This window comes from Chrysochloris asiatica, unplaced genomic scaffold, assembly GCF_000296735.1.
Source record: "Chrysochloris asiatica unplaced genomic scaffold, ChrAsi1.0 scaffold00092, whole genome shotgun sequence".
In the NCBI taxonomy this organism is placed as follows: domain Eukaryota; kingdom Metazoa; phylum Chordata; class Mammalia; order Afrosoricida; family Chrysochloridae; genus Chrysochloris; species Chrysochloris asiatica.
The window spans coordinates 342,030-360,252 of record NW_006408610.1 but is presented as its reverse complement, the minus strand read 5'-3'; the positions used below and the strand labels follow the sequence as shown (position 1 = coordinate 360,252).

Below are 18,223 nucleotides of genomic sequence, written 5' to 3'. Positions count from 1 at the left end.
AATATTGAAAGTACCATGGGCTGCCAAAAGAATAAACAGATCTGTGTTGGAAGAAGTGCAGCCCTCCTTGGAGGCCAGGATGGCCAAACCTCATCTCTCAAACTTTGGACATATTGTCACAAGTGACCAGTCACTGGAGAAGGATATCATGTTTGGTAAGGTGGAGGGTCAGATAAAAAGAGGAAGACCCCAGCAAGATGGATTGGCAGAGTGGCAGCATCAATGGGCTCAAGCGTGGCAACAATTGTGAGGTTGGCCCAGGACCAGGCAGTGTTTCATTCCATTGTACATACGGTTGCTATGAGTTGGTACCAACTCAATGGCACCTAACAACAATGAGTCGGAACTGACTCGATGGCATTTAACAAATCTGAAGGCACTGGAGAGTGATTAAAAATAGCAGAATGGGAATGGAGTTAGCACTTGTTAGGTGCCATCAAGTGGGTTCCAACTCATAGCTATCCTGTGCATACCAGAATGAAACCGTGCCCAGGTCCGCACCATGCTCACAGGTGTTGCTGCCACTGTGTCAGTCCACCTGTTGGGGGGTCTTCTCTTTTCTATGACTCTTCACTTGGCCGAGCATGATGCCCTTCTCCAGGTATGTACTGGTCCCTCCTGATAATAAGTTCAAAGTACGAAAGACAACGTCTTACCATCCTGTCTTCTAAGGAGCATTCTTGCTGTACTTCTTCCAACACAGATTTGTTTCTTCTTCTGCAAGTCCATGATGTTTTCAACATCCTTCTCTAATACCATAAATAAAATGCATCAATTCTTATTCATTGTCCAACTTTCAAATGCATATCTTATTGTTGTTAAGTGCTTTTGAGTCAATTCTGACTCATAGTAACCCTGTATAGAGTTTTCAAGGAGAAGCTGCTGAGTTTGAACCACTGACCTGTGGTTCAAACCGATCTTGCGGTCCAGTGCTTTATCCTGCATCATCATACCAGCGAGTGATTAAAAGTACCATGGCCTGGGTCAGGCACACCTTATTCCTCAAACTGACATCTTTGCTCCTGAGCACTTGAAAGAGCTCTTTTACAGCACATTTGCCTAATGCAATACATCGTGTGATATCTTAATTACAGCTTCCGTGAGCATTGATTGTGGATCTAAGCAAATTCAAGTCTTTGACAGTTTCATTCTTATCTCCAGTCATCATGATGTTCTTTATTGGTCCATTGGTGAGGATTTTTGTTTTCTTTACATTTGAGCTGCAACCCATACCAAAGGCTGTGGTTTTTGGTCTTCATCAGTAAGTATTTTAAATCCTCTTCACTTCCAGTAAGCCAGGTTGTACTATCTGAATATGGCAGGTTGTTAATGACTTTTCCTCCAATCCTAATGCCATATTCTTCTTCATATAATCCAGTTTCTCAAGATTATTTGCTCATCATACAGATTGATGAACCATACCATTTTGAACCATTCAGTATCCCCTTGTTCTAGCCTAACAACTGCCTTGTGGTCTATGTATATATAGGTTCCTCTTGAGCACAATGAAGTGTTTTGGAATTACCATTCTTACAATCTTATCCATAGTTTGTTTTTTAATGATCCATAGAGTTGAACATAGTCAATAAAGCACAAGTAAACATCTTTCTGGTATTCTCTGCTTTCATCTGATGTTAGGATTGATATCATTAGTTCCACATCCTCTTCTGAATCCAACTTGAATTTCTGACAGCTCCCTGTTCATTTACTGTTCCAGTCATTTTTAAAATTGTCTTTAGCAAAATTTTACTTGCATGTATTATTAATGATATTGTTTGATTATTTCCACATTCTGTTGGATCACCTTTCTTTGAAATGGGCACAAATATGGATCTCTAATTGGTTGGCCAGGTAGCTATCTTATAAACTTCTTGGTATAGGTAAGTGAGCCCCTCCAATGCTGTATCATGTTGAAACATTTCTGTGTTTTGTCAATTCCTGTAGTTTTGTTTTTCACCATTGCCCTCAATGCTGTTTAGATTTCTTCCTTCAATACCATTGGTTCTTGTTCACATGGTACCTCTTGAAATGACTGAAATCAACCAATTTTTTTGGTACTCTGTATTCCATTTATTTTTTTAATGATTACTTTTGCTTTATTGACTACACAAAAGCATTCCACTGTGAGAATCATAGCAAACTATTGACAACTTTGTGAAGTATTCCAAAACACTTAATTGAGTTTATGAGGAATCTGTACACAGAGCAAGAGACAATTGTTGGAACAAGGGATACTGAATGGTTTAAAATCAGGAATGATGTACAGCAGGATTATATCCTTTCACCAAATTTATTCGACCTCAATGTTAAGCTAATAATCTTAGAAGAGGAAGAATGGGCCACCAGGATTGAAGGAAGATTCATTAGCAGCCTACAATATGCAGATGATAGAACCTGGCTTGCTGAAAGCGAAGAGGGCTTGAAATAGTGATGAAAATCAAAGACTACAGCAGTCAATATGGTTACACCTCGATGCAAAGAAAACAGAAGTCCTCTCACTGGACCAATAGATAACATCATGTTTGTTGATGTGGTTGTTGTTGAATGCTGTTGAGTCAGTTCTAACTCATAGCGACCCTGTATAGGGTTTCCAAGGAGCAGTTGGTTAGCTTGAACCACTGACCTTTCAGTTGAAACCAACTTTGCAGTTCACTGCATTAACCCACAATGCCACACCAGCACTACAAAAACAGAGTTACAAAGACTTTTTTTAATATTATGATAAATGGAAAAAAACAGAAGTTGTCAAAGACTTCATTTTACTTAGATTCACAATGTTCATAGGAGTCCTGGTGCGGCACTGTGGGAAAAAGCACTAGACCACAGGGTCGGTTTGAACCGTAAGGTCTGTGGTTCAAACTCACCATCTGCTCCTTGGAAACTCTGTACAGGGTCGCTATGAGTTGGATCCAACTCAACAACACTTAACAACAACAACAATGTTCATGGAAGCAGTAGTCAAGAAGTCAAAAGACATATTGCATTATGCAAATTTGCTGCAAAAGACCTATTTAAAAGCTTCAAAAACACAAATGTCAGTTTGAGGACTAAGTTATGCCTGACCCTAGCCATGATGTTTTTCTTTTTTTAACTTTTTATTGTGTATTAAGTGAAGGTCTTCTATCTGCTTTGATGTTTCCAGCATCATTCAGTATTTTGCCCATAGAATCCTTCAGTATTGCAACCTGAGACTTGATCTTTTTCTTCAGTTCTTTTAACTTGAAAAATGTTGATTTGCTCTTACCTTTGTGTTTTCTAACTCCAGTCCTTGCATATGTCATTCTAATACTTTATCTGTTTTATCTGCCCTTTGAAATTTTCTTTTCAGTTCTTTTACTTCATTTTTTCTTTCATTTGCTTTAGCTTTTCTATGCTAAGAGTAAGTTTCAGAGTCTCTTCTGACATCCACCTTGATCTTTCCTTTTTTCTTGTCTTTCTAATGACCTTTTGCTTTCTTCCTATCACCCTCAACTTTTCTAGTCTTCCGCTATTAGAGTCTAATACATCAAATCTGTCCTTGAAATGATCTCTAATTCAGGTGGGTTATATTCAAGGTAAACGTTTGACTCTTGCAAACTTGCTTTAATTTTCTTTAACGTCAGTCTGAACTTGCGTACAAGAAATTAATGGTCTGTTCCACAGTTGGCTCCTGGCTTTGTTTTGACTGATGATAATTGAGCTTTTCTGTCACCTCTCTCCATAGATGTAGTCAATTTGATTCCTGTGTATTCCATTTTTTGAGGTCCATGTGTATAGGCACCATTTATATGGTGCTATAGGATCAACACTGCGATGTGAACCACAAAGTTGGCGGTTCAAACCCACTAGCTGCTCCTCAGAAACCCTATACAGGGTCATTAGGAGTCAAAAACAACTCAACAGTGCTTCACAACAATAACTTAAGAACATGATGTTGAAAAGGCATTTGTAATGAATAAGTCTTTTCACAATTCTATCATGTGATTTCCAGCATTTTTTCTATCACTAAAATCATATGTTTCAAATATAGATCCTTCCTCTTTACAACCTTTTCATTACAACCACCAGTAATTATTGATGCATCTTGATCGCACGTTTGATCCATTTCAGACTGAAGAAGTTGATAGAATTCTTTAATTTGATCATCATTGACTTTAGTGGTTGGTGTATAAATTTGACACCTAGTGAATGGCATTAACTCCGGTCTTCCTTGTAGGTGAGTGGGTATTATCCTAGACATAATTGTACTTAAAGATAGATCTTGAAATGTTCTTTTTGACGATGAATGTGATGCCATTCCTTTTTAATGTGTCTTTCCTAACATAGCATATTAGATGGATATCTGATTCAAAATAGCCAATACCAGTCCATTTCACCTCATTAATGCCTAGGATATCTATCTTTATGCATTCTAATTCATTTTTGACAACTTCCAATTTTCCTAGATTCATACTTCATACATCCAATTATTAATGAATGTTTACAGTTATACTCCATCAGCAAATGAAGGTCCCAGTCAATCCATGTCATTAAGATCAGTTCTACTTGGAGGAGTCAGCTCTTAGTCATATTCTGAGCACCTTCCAAGCCAAGGGGCTCATCTTCTGGCACTGTGTCTAACAGTGTTCTGATGCTTTTCATAATATTTTCACCTTCCAGCACTACATCTGACAATGTTCTACTGGGATTCCTAAGGTTTTCTGTTGCTGACCATTCAGAAGCGGTCTGCCTTTCCTTTTCCTAGTCTATCTTAGTATGGAAGCTCCACTGAAACCTACTCACATGGCTGACCCTGCTGGTATTTGAAATACTGGTGAAATAGTTTCCAGCAGCACACCAACACCCAAGTCAGCACAGTGCAGTAAACAGACAGACATGGGATGGGGAGTTAAAACTGTTGGGTGAGTTTACCATTTTTATGACTTTTTCCCTAAGAGTAGGCCCCAATCAATGCACATATTTATAACAACAGTGTAGGGGGAGAGAGTTTAGGTTTTGAGTTCAGCCAAATTAACCAAATAAAGAGAAGAAGTCAGTGCTTTAAAGAGGAACAGAACAGAATGTAGTGTTTTTACCATATCAAGGATAGAATTCAAAAGAATTAGACATGAAGATGACATGGTCCTTCTCATCAGAAATAACCGAGAGTAGAGAAACTGGAAGGAAAATTTTAAAGCTGAAAGAAAAAAACTGAATCCAGAAATCTATATTTCATAAAACTCATTCTTAAAAATGAAGTCAATCGTATTACTCAAAATAGCCCAAAGTGGAAACAACCCAACTGTCCATCAACTGATGAGGAACTAAGTGAACTGTGGTGTATCCATACAATGGCATGTGATTCGGCAATAACAATGAAGGACTGATGTATGCTATGGTGGTCGTGATGGTCATGTGCCGTGGAGTCAGTTCCGACTCATAGCGACCCTGCACAGGGTTTCCAAGGCTGTAAACCTTTACAGGAGCTAAGAGCCACATCTTTCTCCCAAGGAACAGCTGGTAGTTTCAAACTGCTGACTTTGTGATTCGCAGCCCAATTTGTAACCACTACACTACCAGAGCTCCTTGATATATGCTATAGTATAGATACAATTTTAAAGCATTGTACTAAGTAAAGGAAGAGTTACAAAATGCCACATATTATTAAATGCTTCCATTTACATAAAATGTCCAAAATAGACAAATTTATGGGGATGAAAAATAGCTTCATGCTTGCATAGAGTCAGAATGGATACTGACTGCTAATGAGTAAGGGATTACTTGTGGAAGTATAAAAATGTTCTAAAAATAGATTGTAGAGATGGTTATAAAATCCTGTGAATATGCTAAAAACATTCCATTGTACACCTTGCTGTTGTTGTTAGGTGCCATCGAGTCAGTGCAGACTCATAGTGACCCTATGTACAATGGAACAAAACACTGCCTGATCCTGGACCAACCTCACAATTGTTGCCATGTTTAGGCCCACTGATGCTGCCACTTTGACAGTCCATCTCTCGTTGGGGCTCTTCCTCTTTTTCTCTGACCCTCCACCTTACCAAACATGAGCTCCCTCTCCTGTGACTGGTCCCTCCCAACAATATGTCCGAAGTATGAGAGATGAAGTTTGGCCATCCTGGACTCCAAGGAGCACTCTGGCTGTACTTCTTCCAACACAGATCTGTTTATTCTTTTGGCAGCCCATGGTACTTTCAATATTCTCCTCCTACACCATAACTCAAAAGCATCAATTCTTCTATGATCTTCCTTATTCACTGCCCAGCTTTCACATGCATATGGTGATGGTGGTGGTGGTGTGCCATGGAGTTGGTTCCAACTCAGCAACCCTGTACAGGGTTTCCGAGGCTGTAAACCTTTACGGTAGCAGAACACCTCATTTTTCTTCCACAGAACAGCTGATATTTCGATCTGCTGACCTTGAGGTTAGCAGTTCAATTCGTAACCACTATATTACCAGAGCTGCTTGCATGCATATGAGATTATTAAAAATACCATGGCTTGGGTCAGGCTCAGCTTAGTCCTCAAGTTGACATCTTTGCTCTTTAACACTTTAAAAAGCTCTTGTGCAGCAGATTTGCCTAATGCAATAAGTCATTTGATTTCTTGACTGCTGCTTCCAAGAGTGTTGATAGTTGATCCAAGAAGAATGTGAAGTCCTTGACAACTTCAATCTGTTCTCCATTGATAAGAATGTTGTTTACTGGTCCAGTGGTGAGGATTTTTGTTTTATTTACATTGAGATGCAATCCATATTGAAGGCTGTGCTCTTTGATCTTCATCAGTAAGTATTTTAAATTCTCTTCACTTTCCACAAGCAAGCTTGTATCATCTGCATATCGCAGTTTGTTAATGTGTCTTCCTCCAATCCTGATGCCATGTTTTTCTTCATAGAACCCAGCTTCTCAGATTATTTGCTCAGCATACAGGTTGAATAAGTATGCTGAAAGAATACAACCCTGTCACACACCTTTCTTCATTTTAAACCGTTCAGTGTTCCCATGTTCTCTTTGAACAACTGCCTCTTGGTCCAGGTATACATTCCTCATGAGCACAATTAAGTGTTCTGGAATACTCCTACTTCACAATGTTGTCCATAGCTTGTCATGATCCACACATTCAAAAGCTTTTGCGTAGTCAATAAAGCTCAGGTAAACATCTTTCTGGTATTTTCTGCTTTCAGCCAAGATCCATCGGACATCAGCAATGATATCCCTCATTCCACAGCCCCTTCTGAATCCAGCTTGAACCTCTGGAAGTTCTCTGTCGATGTATGCTTGCAGCTGTTTCTGTATTACCTTTAGTAAAACTTTACTCACATGGTGTATCAAAGATATTGTCCTATGATCTGCATTCTGTTGGGTCACCTCTCTTTGGAATGGGCACAAATATGGATCTCTTCCAAACAGTTGGCCAGATAGTTGTCTTCCAAATTTCTTGGCATAGATGAGTGAATGCCTCCAGTGCCGCCTTACTTTCTTGAAAGATTTCAATTTTTATTCCATTAATTCCTGGAGCCTTGTTTTTGCTAATTCATACAATGTGCCTTAGACTTCTTCCTTCAGTATCATTGGCTCTTAATCATATGCAACCTCTTGAAATGGTTGAACATCAACCATTTCCTTTTGGTACAGTGACTCTGTGTATTCTTACATCTTCTTATGATGCTTTCTGCATCATTCAATAATTTGCCCAGAGAATCTTTCAATAATGAAAGTTGGTGCTTGAATTTTTTCTTTAGTTCCCCTAGCTTGAGAAATGCTGAGCGTGTTCTTCCTTTTTGGTTTTCTGACTCCAGATCTTTGCACATTTTGTTGTAATATTTGATTTTGTCTTCTCGAGCTGACAATTGAAACTTTCTGTTCAGCTCTGAGACCTCCACATTTCTCCCATTTGCTTTAGCATCTCTATGCTGGAGAGCAAGTTTCAGTGTCTCTTCTGACATCCATCTTGATCTTTTGCTCGACTGACAGACAGGTGGTAGTTGTGTACCTTAAGTGTGTACAATTTAATTTTTTACAGAATTAAGGCAAAATAAAGATATTTTAAGATGAAAGAAAATGGAGATCATAACAGCAAATGCATGTTATAAAAAATTCAAAATAAAGGTCTTTAAGCTGAGGGGTAATAATACCAGCCACAAGCTGTTATAATTGTGCTATAAGGAGCAAGGAAGAAATGGAACAGTATGGTTGCATGATTTCTGCATTTTATATGACCCCTATTCTTTATAATACAAAAGCAAGAATTCGTTCAGAAGATTTAACAATTACAAATGTATATATGTCTAATGACAGCTTCAAAATACATGAAAGTACATTTGACAGTATTAAAGTGAAAACAGATTACTTGTTGAAGATTTTAATACCCCTAGACAACTAGACCAAAAAAATCAAGAAGAATATAATATCTGGAGATATACTGTTAACCAAACTGATATTTATAGACCATCTACATGCTAAAATATATAATACACATTCATTTAAAGTGAATGTGTTACATTTCCCAAGGTAGAACATATGCTGATAGATAAAACATTATCTCCATAAATTACGGAACTAAATTCCTAAAGAGCAGTGGTCAGCAACCCTGTTTTGGTATAATTTGAAGCTAGGAATGGTTTTTACATTTATAAATGGTTTTTTTTTTTAATTGTGATATGTAAAATCCGTATGATATTTAAATTTTAGTATCTATAAACAAAGTTTTGAGATATAGCTATGCTTCGTTCGCTTACATATTGTCTATGGCTGCTTTTGCTCTACAACAACCCAGCTGAATAAACTGTACTAGAGACCAACAAACCTAAAATATTTACTGTTTGGGCCTTTACTGAAAATTTTCCCAACCACTGCCATAGATTATGTACTCTAGAAATAATTTTATACCAGAAATAAATGACAATGAGATATCTAGAAAAACTCCTAATATTTGTAAAGCAAACAAAATATTTCTAAATAGCCCATGGGTGAAATAAGTCACAAGTTAATTTAGTAATAATTTCAACATCATTATACTAAAAGTAGAACATATCAAACCCTGTGGCCTAGACCTAAAGCAGTGGTTGGAAGACAGTTTACAGGATTAAAAGTTTAGAAAAAAAATTGAAGTTTTCCAGTGAATGACCTATTGTTGCCCCAGCAGTCACAATCACAGTGTTCAGCAACCAACAAAAAAATTACTGGACATACAAAGAAGAAAGGACTTGACAGCATTTAACAACAACAACATGTGTGTGAGGAAATCCTAGAAGTGAGGAAGCAGAGAAAGTAATGGCCAAAACATCAAGAGACTTAGGATAGTTCACATCTTAAGACATACAGATGAGAAATAGTTGGGGACATTCATCATTATTAGACCTGCATTACAAGAAATCTTGACGTTCTTCAGCAAAAGTAACTTGAAGCCACATATAAACTTGAATTTATGCAATGGAATGAAAAGAGCAGAAATACGATCATCCTGTCAGGCTAAAACATCTGCATTATTTGGGGTGGAAGCAAAAATGGTGCACTTCTTAGGAACTTGGTGCAGTGTTCCGTTCAGGTAAGACGTAACACATTTGTTTACTGAGAGTTTGGGATATTTCACCTGTGAAATCTGTGAAGAGTTTCAACGTAAAATTAAGAATATTAGGACTGTGAAAGCGTTAACTCCTTTGAGGCTAGCAAAAGCTTCTTCTTGTTCTTTTTTTTTTTGCTGTACAAGACCTCTTATTTAAAAAAAAAAAAAAGAAAAAACTTTGTGAATTGAGTGATAGTTTACAGGGAGGATTATCAGCTGTACACTCCACCAATCATTTTGTTTGATTGCAATGATTATAATTCCCTTCATGCACCGTCGGTTAAAAGAATTTACCACTATCCCCACTTTTTTTTTTTGACGTACACAAACACGCAGAAAATATATCTTCATTTAAACAAACGAAGGGCACATTTTGCAAGCCAGCTGCCTCTGGTTAGGATCCCACGCTCCGTTCAGCCTCTTCCCACAATGCATCAGTTCTAGTTGTTGTCGGGAGAGTTGGTCGTCTAGTAACCTTGTTCACTGTTGCCTTATACTTCTTTTTAAATGGTAACATTTACCAAACATTTTTAAGTATGAAAAATATTTCAGAAATTCTCTTTTAGTATAACATAATTTAGAGAAATTGAATACAATGCATATGATTCATTGTATAAAATTTATATAAATTTCAAGAGCATTGTGAAAACCGAAACTATTGAAACAAGCCTTGTAACTAACATATGATAATAATAGTGTATAGAAGAATCCTTGAAAATAAATGATTATATTTAAAAATAAATTTCCGTATGACTATTCTAGTCCTTTTATAGGAGCCCTGGTGGTGCAGTGGGCAAGTGTTTGAATGCTAATCTGTAGTTCAAACCTACCAGCCTTTCTCAGGGAGAGTGGCAGTATACTTCTATAAAGATTTACATCCTTGGAAACCCTATGAGGAGTTCTATCCTATCCTGTTGCTATTAAGTGTTGTTGAATCTGTTCCAGTACGTAGCAAGCACTGTACAGAGTTTCCAAGGAGTGACTGATGGGTTTGAACCACCGACCTTGTGGTGTGGACCAGTGCTTAACATATAGCGCCACACTAGGACTTCTATAGGGTAGTAATTTGTCAGAATCTACTAGACTGCAATAGGTAGTCATGATACTCAATATTTTATATACTGGGTCTCATCTGGGTGGATCCAAGGTGGCTCTGTGTTTAAAGCATCTGTCTGCTAACCAAGGAGAAAGATACAGCGGTAAGCTTCCCTAAGGATTTATAGTCTTGGAAACTCTATAGGGCAATTCTACCCTGTTCTATAAGGTGATTGTGAGTTAGGATAGACTCAACAACAGTGGTGTGAGTCTCATCAAATCCTCACAGACCCCAGGAGATAGAGGCATGTGAGGGAGACTTTAAAATGTTGTAGAAAAATTCCATGATCTCTTAGCTCCATTTGTCCATGAACTTTTTGAAGTCCCCTCATATAATAAAACTAAGTGCAGAATGATTGGAGAGTTGTCCAAAACTACATAGCAAATAGAGAAAAAAGGTCAGATTTGATTTTAACCTCCCAGATCAGTACTTGGACTTTACCCATGTGCTTCTAATTCTTCATCTGACACCAGTTGTTTGAATGTCCTCCAACAACATTAAGTACCTTGAGAATATAGAAACTGCTCAAGTCTTTGGGCCATGAGATATAATTGAGCACATAATTGAGCATCTAACAGGTGTATATTGGCACATAATTGAGCACCTAACAGTTGTACCAGACACCATGCCAAATGCTGTAAGCATGTTATTATTTGACCTTGCAAGAATCCTGTGAGGTATGTACTATTATAATCCTTATTTTAGAGATAAGAAAACACAGAATTCATTAATCAAAATCTACTATTAAGTAAATTCTACTAGTTGGGTCTACCTTCTAATTCTTGTAGAGCCCCATCTTTTTGTCCACGTTCATTCGGCTGAACACAGGGACAGATTGGCTATCATTTAAAATTGCCAGCTCCCCTCATATGTATACTGCATGCCCATCACCCTTGTTTGTATCTTCCAAAGCATGTGCCACCTTTTGTTTAAGTAAATGATACCCACCCTGAATTTGAAAAATAGGATCATAGTAAGATACATCAGGACTCATGGTATGGCCTTGTAGGATAAGCACCAGACTGTGAACCACAAGGTCAGTGGTTCAAACCCACCAGCTGTGCTTTGGAGACCCTATGCAGGATCACTATGTGTCGGAATTGACACAATGGCACTTAACAGCAACAACAATAAAAACCAAGAGAGCTTTTTAAATGATAGAAAATAATTATTTCCTCCCGAAGTTAAAACTCTGGCTTCTTTGTGCTTAACAGAGGCTTAAAATAGAACGATCTTAAACAATAGAAGGGTATTTCTCTTTCATGTGAAAGTCCAGCCCAAACTCACTGTCATCAAGAAGATTCTGACTTCTAGCAGGCCTTTGTAGGGTTTCCAAGGTTGTCCGTCTTTACAGGAGCAGAAATCCTCCTCAGTCTCCCGTGAAGCTGTTGGTGAATTCAAACAACTAACCTTGTGGTTAGCAGCCCAACACACAACTCACCACATCACCAGAACTTCTTATGTAAAAGTCCACAACCCAAAACCAAACCATACCCTGTATATGTCGGCTTAGAACTGTGCTCCATAGGGTTTTCAATCATTGTTTTTCAAAAGTATCTCACCAGGCCTCTCTTCTGAGGCACTTCTGTGTGGATTCAAACCACCAACCTTTAGATGAGTTGCTGAGCACTCCTAAAGTCCAGAGAGTGGTAAGTTAAGACTGTCGTGGCAGCTTCATGGTTGCCTGAGATTCAAGTTGCGTCTTGATTTCTGCCTTCGTCTCTGAAACTCTGTGATGGAGTTCATCCGTCATATCTTCATTGCGTTATCAGAATGGAGATGGGAAGAAAGTGCACACTGGTTCCAAGTTGTGCATGTCATTCCACCCCCCATTCCACCGACCAGAACTTAGTCACATGGCCACATCTAGCTGCACATAATGCTGATCAGCCATTTCTAGCAGGTTCCTTTACTTAGGGGTAGAAGGGAATGGGTTTGAGCACACAAATGACGTTCTCTCACCCAGATCTTCCAAATACATATTCAAACTCTCTTTCTTAGCTAAACTTACATATAATTTGAAGTCCTGAATCTCTGGGTAATTTAGAGTTTTCTATAGAGGTGCAGATTTGGCACCTCATGATCCTCTGACCAATGACGTACAAGTTATCAGCCACCCCACATTCATATATAATGGTGGAATTAAAATGGAATAATTCATTAGACGCGCCACAGCTTCGCCAGCAACCGCACCCCTCTTGCCTGGTTTGAGGGCTCTCACCCCTTCCCCAGGAGATCACGGCAGTCGGCCTGCCTATGCTTTCCGGAAACTATGTGCCACCAAAAGGCCATTTTCAAAAATGCCGTCATGTCGGAGATGCATCAGGACCCAGTAGAGTGCGCTATGCAGGTGCTGGAGAAACGCAACATCGAGAAGGGCATCGTGATCCACATCAAGGAGGAGTTTGACGAGAAGTGCAAGCCCACCTGGCACTGCGTCGTGGGGAGAAACTTCAGTAGCTATGTGACACGTGAAACTAAGCACTTCATCTACTTCTACCTGGGTCAAGTGGCCATTCTTCTGTTCAAATCTGGTTAAAGCATGGACTATGCTAGTGGTCCCTCATACCAAGGACTGCAACCTCCATGCCAGATCCCAGAGACTGAAATCTTCAGTCCTAAGGGAACGCCTCCATCTTTGACCCTTCATTGTGTTGGTTTTGTACAGGGCCTTCTCTGTACTACTTAGTTGTGGTTATAAAACAATTAGCCAAATGGCTTACATTTATATTTCTTTTTCTATTCCATCCTTTTACCCTGCCACATTTTTTCTTTCCTCACAATTTATTCCTTTTGAAACAAATAATAATCTGTTGGAGATGAAAAACAAAATGAAATAACTCTAATGAAAACCATCATTTTATAAAGGAGTGTCAAATAAAAAAATCTGGACCTATATACCAAAACGCACACCTACTACCACTGAGTCCATTCCAAATCATAGCCCCTTATAGACCGGAATTGAACTGCTCCTTAGAGATTCCAAGACTGTCTTTTCAGGAATGTGGATCCTAATCTTTTGCCCATCGGGCAGCTGGAAGGTTTGAATCACTGCCCAACACTAACCCCCTGCACCACCAGGGGTCCTTGACCTATATTGTTGTTAAGTGGTGTCCAGTTGGTTCTGATTCAGAGTGAACCTGTAGAGGGTTTCTGAGGGTTCTAGTGGGTTTGAACTGCTGCCCTTATAGTTTGCAGTTCAGTGCTTATCCTATAGCGCCCCACAAGGCCTCCTTGTTCTATACAGGATAGACTTTATTCAGAAAGAATCAAGGGGAAAGGAAGTTTTACAGTAGAGAGGGAGGTCTGTTGCAATGAGAGAATACTTTGACCATAAGATTAGCAAGCGTATCTAGAGTTGGACAAAATGGATTTTTCTTTTAAAAAGGCAAGTAAACAAGGCTGGAAAGAGCCTGGTGTGGATAAAAGGGTGGCTTGGTCAAATAGCAAATTAGAGAAGGCTTTTCGCTGAGGTTAGCCTATTCATTGGGAGGGACCCTTAAGGAGGGGTTGTACTTGTATGTTGGGCCAAACTCCAGGGGTTTGAGGACTTAACCCAGGAGAAAAACAGAACCAAAGTTTGATTAACAAGCATTTTGTTTCTGATTGATCAGTGGAGACAAGTAGTTCAGTTAATAATTTATGAGGCAAAGAATGGGAATTTGAAGGGTCTCTGTCTGGCCTTGTCATAGGCAAACAAGGGGGCATCGTGAGTCTTATGTAAGCCATATGAGGAAAGGTGGTATTTGCAGTAAGCTGTTTTCCAGAACACAAACGGGGAGGGACAGATTTCTTTAACTCTTGCTGGTCTCCAGGACCACAGAATTCAGGTAAAATTCAGCATCACTGGGGGAAGCAGGAAACATAAACTACTAGTGGCTTGTCCAGAACAACTACATTCTCCTTTAGCAAAATGTGTGAAACCTCTCTGCTCTGAAATCCCTTAGTAAATTCCTTCACTAACTCTTCTTGTCAAGCTATTGACCTCCATGGCCCCTGTCTCTGCCAGATGGGATGTTCCTCCTTAGCCATTATCTCCCAAGGCACAGGTGAGATAATTACTGCACAGTATGTCATTCTTAGGGACACAAAGCTGTCTAGTCCATGTCCTGTTTAGACTTGGGGATCTAGAGGTTCCTTCAGGATTTGAATAGGCATCTGCAGACCAGGCTTATAATTTCTTTGATAATAAACCACCAACCACTGCCATCAAGTCAATTCTGACTCATGGCAACGCTATAGGATAGAGTGGAACTGTTCCTTAGGGTATCTAAGAGACCAGACAGCCTCGAGTTTCTCCTGAGGTGGCTGTTGAGTTTGAACAGCCAACTTTATACTTAGTAGCCCAGTGCTTAACCCACAGCACCACCAGGGCTCATTTCTTTGATTATACAAGTCACTTACAAGTTTAATAGGCTCTAGCGCTTTCTCTGTTCTCCTGAGTTCTATATGCAAGTAACCTTAGCTGAAGATATAATATCAACAGTGTTTAAATCTCAAGATTTTTCTTACTGCCCTCTACTCTCAGCCTACCACCTTCCCCTGCAGTTTAACGGCAGTGATCTTGAGGCCATCTGAAACAATCGTTTGGGACAGCGGTGTGCTTAATCTGATGTTCCTCAGTGTCTGGCAAAGATATGAGTAAAAACTCGGGATTTAGCCTTACCCCATTTAGAATTATACCTTAACAACCATCTGCTACCGCTGTTTTCAGTTTGGGTTACAGAAGCCGTTGGCTTTTAAAACATAATCAATGCCTGTGGTCTAAAACTCAGTAATTAATGGTGTATGCAAAAATTGTTTCCACACTTGCCCTAATGTGTCCCTCTTCTACTCAACCCTTACAAGTAACCAATTTTGTAAAGTTTATTCTTTATCTCCTGTTATATATTTATGCAGATGTAAACTGATTCCAACCAGTATTTTTATTTTCGGTCAGTGTTTATTCTTTTCCATTTTGCTTCCTTCTCTTCATAATCTATTTTGGACTTCTTTCCACGTCAGAACACAGCACTTCCTCACTCATTTCTTAAAGCTGCATAGGATTCTATTTGAGGCATGCCCTGTGGTCTATTTAATCCTATTTATCAACAGTTGGGTTGTTTCTAATCTTTTACTGATGCAAGTAATGCTCCAATGAACAACCTTATGTGTATGTTGTTTTACCCAGTCCTAGTAAATTCCAAGAATTTGGTTGGGTCAAATGATGTGTATTTGTAATTTTAATAGATATTGCCAAATGGCTCTGCATAGGCATTTGCACTCCTTATTTCCCAATGGTGTATGCAGTTAACTTTGCACTTTAGCCTAAGAGATGACAGCTGGTGGTTCAGTGTTACTTTAACTACATTTACGATAGGTGAGGTGGAGCCTCTTGTATTTCTTTTTCTGTCAGCAGTTTTTATTTATTTTTCCTACAATTTTTCTTTGAAGTTGTGATCTTTTTGGTATAATTTTCCTTTTATGGTATTTTATATAATAAGAATATTATTAAGAAATAATATCCTTTGTCTGACATCTGAGTGACAAATATTCATTCCCAGCTTGTTACTTGTCTTGAGATTCTTCTCCTGGTGAATTCTGTCCATGAGTAAAGTTTTTGGTTTTTTAAATTTTTTTCACATAGTTGATTTTATTAGCCTTTTATGTTTTTTTTGGATGTTGACTCTTACTTCCATTTTTCCATATTTCAAGATATAAAAAATGAATTATTGTAGTAGGTCTGAGATTGTTGTTGTTGTTAAGTGCCGTTGAGTCTGAGATAGTGATCCTTAAAAAGACCAGCTTGCAAAGTTGACCCTTGGATGGCATTTGAGAACTTGGCTGATAAACAATTTCTGGTATAAAACTTTCCTTAAATTAGAAGAATGGCTTACTATGCCCAAACTAGATAGGCAAAGTAATTTCTGCTGAGCACCTGCTTCCCTTCTGGGATTCTGGAATTTGGATATGTACGAGGCAGAGTGTACCTATCTGACCAGTCCCAACAATCTTGGGTACTGAGTCTCTCATGAGTTTCTCTGGTAGACAGCTCTTCCCATGTGTTGTCACAGATAATTGATGGAGGTATTCAGCCCATCATGTATGACAGCCCTGGGAGGGCACTCTTGGAAGCTTGTTTTGCATGGACCTCACCCCTTTGTTGATTTGACTTTGTATCTTTCAATGTAACAAATCATAGCTATGAGTGTGAGTGTATGCTCAGTCCTTTGAATTCTTCTGGCAAATCGTTGAACCTAGCAGTGAACACAAAGGTTATCATGGAATTCACCTATGTTTTCTTTAAGAATTCTAATCGTGTCTGTTTTTAGGTATTGGGATAAGATTACATTCATAAATTAGAATTCATTACTTTATTATGTTGTCTATCTAACCTAGAATATGTTTTAAAGTTTTCCTCATCTGGGTTTTTTATATTTCTTAAAGTTATTCATAGTTATTTCATCCTTTTATTTCTATTATGACTTGTGCTTCTTCTTCCTTTATATCTTCTAATTATCGTTAGCAAGAAAGCTAGTGATTTCTATATACTGACATCCCCTCTTCACTGTCTTACAGAATTATCTTACTATTGATAAGAGTTTTTCATTTGATTGTCTTAGGTTTTTAAGGCATATCATCTATAAAGAGTAATAGTTTTATTTAACCTCTTTCTAATTCTTATGCCTTTTGTTTCTATATCTTACATAGTTACATTGTTGGGCCCTTCAGTAAGCTATTATGTAATAGTGGCAACAGTAGATAGATGTTCTTTTCTTATTTTTACTATAGTGGGAAGTCTTTAATATTTACATCAGTAAACTTGATGCTGACTTATGGCTGGGATCGATACATTTTATCATGTTGAGAAATGTACATTTATTTCTACTTTATTGAAGGGTTCTTTTCCCCCCAGTGTTCGAATTTCCATTTTTAAATTTATGTATCTCTGCTGAAACTTACCATTTCCGTTAAGATTTTCATACATTGAAAACATTTTTGCTTTATTTCACTGAGGATAGCTATAGTTCCAGATGAAAACATGGTTTTCTGGTAATGTCATTATCTTATTTATCTATGGTTCGTACTCATTTGGTTTTCGTTTCTCTTGAGATTGTGTTCCATTATTCTTATTTGTTCTTGGTTTGCTAGACAGTTTTAGATTGTGTCTTTGACATTATGAATGTTAAATTATAGAGATTCTAGATTCTATTGTTTTTCTCTGATGAGCCTGCTTTCCTTTGTTTGTTAAGCCATTTTTTTTCTGGAGGTCAACTACAGACTCTGTGTGTCAGATGGCAGGTCCTATCTCTGTCCAGATGTATCAGTTTTATCTGGGATGTTTCAAAATCTGTTCCAAGCATTCCTGGTTTAGGAGTCAGATACTTAAGTAGACAAAAATTGGGGCTTCCTTCTTTGACTCTCCTATATAGAATTCTCCCGCTTTTTCAGGGTCTATGGCCTCCTAGTTTCTTATTTCTTAGTTCCCAGGTCAGTTGTTCTTCCATACATGTGCATGCGCACATGTGTACATACACACACACACACTCTGCTTATACTTAGCTTCATTCTGAAAGCTGCTTTGATTAGAACTCACTTGTGTATCTC

At 38.4% G+C, this 18,223-nt stretch overlaps 2 protein-coding genes across 2 annotated transcripts in view; both read left to right on the top strand.

Moving 5' to 3' along the window:
• The window catches only part of NRG4 (neuregulin 4), a 91,478-nt gene that overhangs the window by 27,289 nt on the left and 45,966 nt on the right, over positions 1–18,223 (top strand). The window lies entirely within an intron of this gene.
• Positions 12,909–13,175, top strand: LOC102814603 (dynein light chain 1, cytoplasmic-like). Its single transcript, XM_006866455.1, has one exon. The coding sequence runs from the start codon at positions 12,909–12,911 to the stop codon at positions 13,173–13,175; it is 267 nt and encodes an 88-aa protein (XP_006866517.1).